The sequence below is a fragment of the Orycteropus afer genome, unplaced genomic scaffold (genome assembly GCF_000298275.1).
Source record: "Orycteropus afer afer isolate SDZICR_OR568_19922 unplaced genomic scaffold, OryAfe1.0 scaffold00349, whole genome shotgun sequence".
Lineage (NCBI taxonomy): Eukaryota > Metazoa > Chordata > Mammalia > Tubulidentata > Orycteropodidae > Orycteropus > Orycteropus afer.
The window spans coordinates 1,520,135-1,529,407 of record NW_006921936.1 but is presented as its reverse complement, the minus strand read 5'-3'; the positions used below and the strand labels follow the sequence as shown (position 1 = coordinate 1,529,407).

General features: G+C 33.2%; 1 protein-coding gene across 1 annotated transcript in view; it reads right to left on the bottom strand.

Annotated features, from left to right (window-relative positions):
* Positions 1–5,278: 5,278 nt before the first annotated feature.
* LRRIQ1 (leucine rich repeats and IQ motif containing 1) overlaps positions 5,279–9,273 on the bottom strand; it is a 329,025-nt gene continuing 325,030 nt past the window's right edge. Inside the window, 1 exon segment of the mRNA XM_007952584.2 lies at positions 5,279–5,431. Within this exon segment, the coding sequence (XP_007950775.2) occupies positions 5,279–5,431 (153 nt within the window).

The window sequence follows — 9,273 nt, the reverse complement described above, 5'->3', positions numbered from 1 at the left end:
CTAAATACAGGTATGGAGAGAATTTAATAGAATGCTGATAATGAAAATGTTTTTCCTTGTTTCAGAGAACAGAATATCCATTTAAAAATAAGGTGATATGAATATGTGATTGAGGGTAGCAACAAAGCCTTATTTACTCATTTATTTTCTTAGTGAGTATCTACTATATCTTAGACACACACTATTCATCTTTGTACATTATTCTGGCCTGCAGCAAGTGCTTTGTACATGGTAGGCATATGATTGCTTTCTATCATGATGTATGGTTGGGTATATATTGGTCCACAGATATATGCAATAATATTTAATCCTCAAGTTTACTCAATGTGGGATTATAAATGTAATGTGTGTTATGTATATATGCTGCAACTATGCACAACTCGAATATTCATATATATGTGTATATATATTTATATATACACACTGACATGTATGTACACACAACATGCTAAAAATGCTTGATTTGCAAATTTTAAATTATATTATTGGAATGTGCTTATTCCATTTGGAGTAAACCTCAGTACTAGTCTTTGGAAGCTACACTTGCTTTAGCTACACTTTTAGTTTAAGAAAATATTATTAGACATCTAATAAATTATTTCAGTTTGTACTTGTGATAGATAAAATTGTTTTAACATATGTAACTCAACTCAACTCACTGCCATTGAGTCGGATCCAACTTATAGCTACCCCTCTTGGGTTTCTGAGGCAGTTATCACTAGGGAAGTAGGTTGCCCAACCTTTCTTCCGAGGTTTAACATATGTAAGAACTGTAAAATTGTACTGTCAATGTACTAGAAGCAGTGAATATTGTTAGGACAAACTTAGAATATTTTCCTGCAAATGATATTAAGCTTTCTAAAATAATGATATTTTCAGAAGTTTTCATTACTTACACATTGTTAGGAGAAAAATCTAAATATTCCAATTCACTTTATCTAAAATTAAGCTTCATTTTTAATCCAACCTTAATTTATGTTACTTTAGTATGTGGAGCTTCTGACCCAGAAAGAGTGGTGTTCTCAATGTTCCACAAATATAAATTCATACTTTAGACTTTGCTTTTGTTTAGATGGCTTTTTTCCACCATTAAAAAATTTAAAAGATGATTGTTATTGTAGGTACAAATCAAGTACATCCTTTTCAACTACATTAATTACTTAAATTCTGAACAATGTTTTTCCACATTCAGATAATTCAGTACCATAGTAAATGGACTTATATTTCACAAGAAGTTTAGACAAGCTGGAAGAGGAACTTGACTATGGGATTGATTGTACACTATTACAGAGGCAGTGTAGATTCTCAATCTGTGGCTAACACTGAAAATGGAACATGTTCTGGAAAGAGGGAATTTGAAACCAATGCCAAGTATATAGTGATGATTCAAAAAATGGGCCTTGAATAAATGAATAAGTGATAAGAGCTATAGTAATATATGTTTTACTCTTTTACTAACTAAACTATGTATTTTAGTCCATAGAAGAGAAAAGGCAAAATAAATAAATAAATAAATAAATAAAAAGAGTAAAAGGTAATATGACTCTGGTTTTGGAATAAGGAAAGCTGACTTCAAGTTCCTTGTAGTTTTTTGTGCCAATGACAAATTAGTTAAACTCCCTGAGTCTCATTTATATTAACTGTAAAAGGAAAACAATCATTATAAATAAGAAAAGATAATTAAACATAATTTGTAAAGTTATAAATGTATAGTAATAAAATTATTACTACTGTAATTCATTAGTTTTGTATTTAATAGAGGAAATGAATCAAGAAAGCCACAGCCATTAATGAAATAAAATATTTTTTTCTAAATTTATGAGAAAATATCTTGGCAATTTCATTTTATAAAATGAAAAAATGCTTGAATGAGAATATGACCCCTTTTAAACCATAAGATAAATTAGAAGGCTAGGAAGCAGTTGAATACCTTGGCTTATTTTAAGAGAATATTGTTGTTGTTATGTGCATCAAGTCAAACCCTACTCATAGTGACCCCTCCTTGGGTTTTTGAGGTGGTATCACTATGGAAGTAGATTGCCCAACCTTCCTTCTGAGGACTGGCTGGTGGGTTTGAACCTCCAGCCTTCTGGTTAGCAGTCAAGTGCCTTAGGCACTATGCTACCAGAGCTCCTTTTTAAGAGACTAGTTAGACCAAAAGAAAGGAACAGAAAATTTTGGCAAGTCTCTAAGGAAAACCAAAACCAAAACCAAACCAAAACAAAAACTATTGCTTGAAGTGGTTGGCATGCTTAAAGCACTCTGATCTTTTTTTGAATGTTTTAACATAAAAGGAAGCCAATTCTACTTTGGGGTTGTTTTAGAATTATTAATAGCAACATAAAACTTATAACAACAACAAGCAGTGAAACCAAAGATGCTATTCTTTAAGCCTTTACTATATGGTAGGCAATATATTGAAGGACCTATGGTGGTGCAGTGCCTAAGGCATTTGACTGATAACCAGAAAGTTGGCAGTTCAAACCCACCAGCCGCTCCACAGAAGGAAAATGAGGTAATCTAGTTCTATAAAGTTTTCCTGCCTCAGATACCAAATGGGGGTCGCTATGAGTCAGAATCAACTTGATGGCAGTGAGTTTGGTTTTTGCTTTGGAGGCAATATACCACAAGCTTTACATATATTTGCTTATTTATTCCTCACTAAATTCCTATGAGGTAAACATTCTTCATTTTATGGACAAGTAATTCATAGAAGTTAACTAATTTATCCAAGGTCATAACAACTGATACATGATGTGCAAGTGGTATTTTTAAACCTGAATTTATCAAATTCTTTAGAATATATATTCTAGTATGTTGGCAGCATTGAGAGAGAAACACCTAAAAAAGGCTAAAAGAAAATTCTATAGCTACAACCAAAAAACTACTTATTAGATTTGTCTTGCAAAGCTAAAAGAAATACATTAGCTTTAATAAAGTGACAAGTTTTGAGGGAAAGAAAACTGAAGGAAAAAAGAGCTTTCAAAATACTGAATCTGTGAGTGGTTGGCTCAGGGTCATGGAGGCCTAGGACCCAAAGATTTTGAAGTTAAAGGATTTATACAGCATAATAGTTTATGCTAAATGTTTTACTCAAAGAATTATTAGAATAAGGTTTCTCATGAGCTGAGCCTGTTAGCCCATGTGGCTAGATACTAGAGACTTTAATATCTTGTTGTTGTTATGTGCTGTGGAGTCGGCCCCGACTCATAGCGACCCCTCCTTGGGTTGCTGAGGCAGTATCACTACGGAAGTAGATTGCCCAACCTTCCTTCTGAGGAGTGGCTGGTGGGTTTGAACCACCAGCCTTCTGGTTAGCAGTCAACTGCCTCAGGTATTATGCTGCCAGCTCAATTGATTTTCCATTGGCAGCTATGTAGGGGATGACTATAAAGAGCATTTATTAACTGCTTATTGTGTACCAGATGTCATTCTAAATGTTCTACATTTGACCCTCACAATGACTCTACATTCCCCTTTTAAGGATGAAGCAATTGGGTCATGACTTGAATGCAGGCAAATTGATTTCAGAGCTCACATTCTTTATCGCCATATTATGCTGATGTTATAGTACACAAGTAAGTACTGTCATTAGGCAAGGAGTGTTTTAGTCATAGTCATTCTACTATATAATAATAATAATAATTTTTCTAAAGTGCCTTATCTTATATTGCCTCTTAGTAAAGGGGATTTAGAGACGAGTAGTAGTGTCACTTGTTAAAAACTAATTGGAATCACAGTGAGAATAGCATTATTTCAGTTTCTCAGAGAATGTTTTTCAGAAATGAACTCTATATAATCTTGTGTGCTCTAAAATATATGCATCAGTGTCATATAAGCAAAAAGGAAGCCTGTGTATTTCATGATAGTTACTGATCTACTGAGACATTTACGTATTAATATTCAAAACACATATTAAAACAAAGTTTTGATATTCTATAAAGTAACAGTGTTTTTTGCTTTATTTTATTTTTACCTAACATACTTCAATGTGGTATCATATGAATTTGTAATGATCAATACATAAAATGAATAGCATTATTTATTATTATGAGTGACAGTTTGATTCCTTCTGAAATAGAGGATATGCTGCAAAAGTTGATTTATTAATACATCATGCTAATAATGGAAAATGTCTATTAATAGTATTACTTAGGTAAATAAATCTAAAATATTACTTTTATAATAATACTGACTAGAGCAATTTTCAATGACCAGATTATGTAATCAAATAATACAATTCAAGTATTCTAAGATCTTTGAAGTCTGGGAAATATTTTTATGTTAGACACATTAAACATTTTATTTCAAAGGGCAAATTAAATTTTACCAAAATTATCTTAAATACATTAATATATTTAAATGATTTACATCTAGGAATGCCATATATTGAATGAAAAGTGAATATCAGAGGATCATTCTGAAGTTTCCATTTATCTGGAGAACAATCTGAATGACTGGATTTTCACATTCAATCAAATATTGACTTTGTATGCATGTGACTACATTATTATTGAGTAATGAAGCTTTCTCCAGAATAACCTAGTACTTCTGATGAAAGTTAAGTTATTTTGAGGTTTAATATACTTCTGGGGAAATTAATAAAACATGTTATAAGATACAATATATTTTGTATTAATAAACTATCAATTTTAAAAGATACTCCAAAGTCTTTACAGTATAAGTTAAATGAAGATTTTGAAAATTAGATGCTAATGCCATTCTTGTTGAAACCATGATATGTTACAAATTTGAAGAAAACTGTTTTTTCCCCATATTAAAAGATAGAAGTGGGTGATAGGTTTACACATACAAAAAGTCATTATTACTAAACATAATCAAATGTAAATAGTTTTACAAAACAGATTTTTGACAATATGACATTATCTAAAATTCTGCTTTTTTATAGTTTCCTTTAAAAATTGTTTATCTACAATATCTATTAAATCAATGACAAAAGGCCAAAATACCCAATTTTGATATCTAAATCCAAATTTTTATAATTAGCTTAAAAAATTCTTTTAGAAATGAAAGATCAAAGAATTAAATGTGACCCACAGGGAGAAAAAAAATGAATCAAAGAATACAAATTAAAAGAAGAAACAATACTGTTAATTTTAGAAATAATTTAATTTTGTTTATATCAAAAGAAGGCATTTAAAGAAAGAGAAAAAAAAACCAAATACACATTTTTGGGCAGTTCTGGTTGTGGGCATCCTACCCCCATCCGTAAAAGAATGCTTGTTGGCATCAGGTTCCATCAATTCATTTGTGATTTCTAAATTAATTCTGAAGGAAACCACAACTTACTTGAAGATCCCGCTGAGTGTCTGTGTGCTTGATTTTTTTTTTCTCTGTTCACAGACAAAGCACTTCCACTGGTCATGGAAAAAAGGTCTAAATCCGTGTCTTCTCTGCTTACAAGTCTTGCCTGGGAGCAAAGGGAGAGAATGTATACAATCATGAAACAAAATATGGCATTTTCTGAATGCAGCTCACATTACCCCAAATAAACAACCAGGCTCTGTCAAACAACCTTCTTCAAAATGATACCACAATCCTTTATTGCTGCCCAGGCAGAACAAATGCACTATGTCAAAGCATTTTTCACAAATAAGAGTCGATTTTAAAATTGAGGTTTGCTATTTGAGTCTGCAAAACAAAAGAAAACATTGTAGTACAGTAATTTTGATGAAAATCAATGTTAAAGATAGCTGATGAAACTTTAAACAGCTTAGCATCATTTATTTATCAGTATATAATTTAATTCTTAATTGAATGTTAGAAATGTCATATTGGATTATTTTCTCAAATATTTATATTTTACCAATTGCAAGTATGAGTTTTATCATTAAAATTTCCTGAAATGTCTTTCAGTCTATTTGTATACTACAAGTCAGAACACAACTCCACCTTCTCATCACAAATGTTACCAATATAAGAACATATTAAGTCTAGTTTGAAGGTAATGGTAAATATATAGAAATTTCAACACGTATTATTTTATGGACATAAGGATTAGATCATATATTTCATCTGAAATTACCTTTACATTTTATCACTCCCTTGAGCTGAACTTAAGTTGAAAGAATCTCTTCCTTCCTATAAAATACCATTTTACATAATGTCTAATATCTTTAAGTAAGAATATACCAGGATTCAACCCAGAAGAAGTGGGGAAATGCCATGATAGACAGCAAAGCAGCTTCAAAGTCACTAGGACTGAACCTAAACCACAGTATCCTTGAAATTCTGTGATAAAGCCCAGTCATTAAGTTCAACGTGATAAAAAACAAATAAATACAGCAAAATAAAGTCATAAAACAACCACTGTGGTAAAAAGGGGAGCTCTGGTGGTGTAGTGCCTAAGGCCTTTGACTGCTAACCCACACCCACCAGCCACTCCTTGGAAGGAAGGTTGGGCAATCTACTTCTGTAGTGATACTGCCTTGGAAACCCAAGCAGGGATTGCTGAATCGGACCCGACTCGATGGCAGTGAGTTTGCTTTTCTGGTTTGATGGTAAAAAGGCTGTCCCTATGATGTGGTACAAAACCCCACAGAACTGGAATCTAAATATTATCTTTTGCAAATTCAGATTCTCACCCTTCTTCATATCACTTTTCTCACCCTCACACACATTATGTTCTCATTGCTAAATAAGTGAGTGTTGCTATTGCTGGATTAAAAATGTATCTGGCTAAATGATATAATTGCATTGTCAAAAAAATGTAGAAAACTATTTAAAAGGAAATAAATATAAACTGGCTTCTAACTTATACTTGTGATTACAATAAGGAGTGTTACATATTCTTTCTATTTGTTTCAATTAGTACACAAGGGTGTGTGACTAAGTTTCCCATTAGAATACCTTCATAAATACTTAGGCTTAAAAATAATACTCGAGAAAAATAAGAAAATATGCAAGCAATACTACATTTTGATAAGAAAAATTACAATATAGACCCTCTTGTGGCCAAAAACAGTTTAAATATAAACCTCAAGTCTTAAAAAAAAAAAAAAGAAAACTTTTATTTGTTTTAATTTGATTACATATTTTCACTATGTGTATTTGGAAAGTAGAAATCTCATTGTCCTAAATAAGATAAAAACTACATGTCAAAAAATATTTGTGAACATGGGTCCTACCCAAATCTCTTATTATTATCTAAGTCATTAACCTCCAAAAATTTGTTTCATCCAAGATAGGAAACAATTACTCTGTAATTAATTAGGTAAAATTATGACACAAAATCAAATTTAGAAGTGAAATGTAACAAGAACGCAAAATTTTAAAATGATGCCCGCTGGAAGCTTCAATGTAAACCTCTTGTTGTCGTTGTTAGGTGCTGTCAGGTCATCTCCGACACACAGTGACCCGGTGCACAGCAGAATGAACACTGCCCAGTCCTGTGCCTTGCTATACCTGAGCCCATCATTGCAGCAACTGTGTCAATCTATCTCATTGAGGTCCTTCTCCTCTTTCATCAACCCCCCACTTCACCAAGCATGATATCCTTCTCCAGGGAATGGTTCCATTATACAACATGACCAAAGTAGGTGAGACATAGTCTGGCCATTCTCGCTTCCAAGGAGCATTCCAGCTGCACTTCTTCCAGGACAGATTTGTTAGTTCTTTCAACATTCTTTGCCAAGACCACAACTCAAAAGCATCGACTTCTTTGGTCTTTCTTATTTACTATCTAGCCCCCACTTGCATATGAGGAGATATTTTTGCTCTTCAGCACTTGAAAGTGGTCTTTTGCAGCCAATTTGCCCAGTGCTATACGTTGTCTGCTTGGAAGGAAGATGGGGCAATCTACTTCCGTAGTGATACTGCCTCAGAAACCCAAGGAGTGGTCGCTATGAGTCAGGTCTGACTCCACAGCACATAACAACAACAACAACATATGTTGTCTGATATTTTGACTGCTGCTTCCATTGGTGTTGATTGTAGAACTAAATGATATGAAGTCCTTGACAGTCTTTTCTCCATTTATTGCGATGCTGCTTATTGGTCCAGTTATGAGGATTTTTGTTTTCATTATATTGGAAGCAACAATCAAAACGTCCAATGATTTACTGCACTGGTCAAATCTGTTGCAATCTTTAAAGTGCTGAAGAGCAAAGATGTCTGTTTGAAGACTAAGGTGCACCTAACCCAAACCATGGTATTTTCAGTCACCTCATATGCATGTGAAAGCTGGGCAACAAATAAGGAAGACTGGAGAAGAGTTGATGCCTTTGAATTGTGGTGTTGGTGAAGAATACTGAGAATACCATGGACTGCCAGAAGAATGAACGAATCTGTCCTGGAAGAAGGGCAGCTGCAATGCTCCCTGGAAGCAGGGCAGTTGGAATGCTCCCTGGAAGCAAGAATGGCCACTTTGTCTCACCTACTTTGGTCATGTTGCCAGAAGGGACCACTCCATGATATCCAGAGGATATCATGTTTGGGAAAGTAGAGTGTCAATGAAAAAGGGGAAGACCCTCAACAAAGTGGATTGACACAGTGGCAGCAATAATGGGCTCAAGTGTAGCAAAGTTTGTGAGGATGGTACAAGACTGGGAAGTGTTTCATTCTTCTGCACATAGGGTCGCTATGAGTTGGAGCCAACTTGATGGCACCTAACAACAACATAATGGTCAATGATGTTAAATATATTTACATATGCATATTAGCCATGTGATTTTTCTCTTTGGTGAAATATATATTTGAGCTTTGTGTTATTTTCTAATTAGGCTGTTCAGTTCAATTATTTTTGATAGACCGTTGTCAAATAGATCCTTTGTGATCTCAAGTAATTTGTTCTCAGGAACAATTATTCTGATATTTTTTACTATTGCATGGACTAGTTTTCTCTGTTCTATAATTTGATATAAATAATATGATAAAATATGCTCTCTTTTTCTGTTTGGATTCTTTTATTCACTGTATTTTTTTTTTTTATTAATCCATAGTTCTGTGTGCATCCAGAGCTCATATATTTTGTTTTTGAACAGATATACAACTGCAGGAAAATAGTATAGTTAGTTTATCATTCTTCTATTAATGAGGAAGTTGTTTGTAGTTTTGGGCCTTTGTAGATAAGAATTGTTATGCACATTTGTTTATAAATCTTTATGTGAATATGTGTTTTCATTTCCATTGGGTAAATACCTAGGAGTGGAATTAGTAAGTCATAGGGTAGAAATATGTATGATTTTAGAGGAAACTGCCTATTTTCCAAAGTGGTTGCACCATTTTTCACTCCACTAAAAATGTATGAGAGTT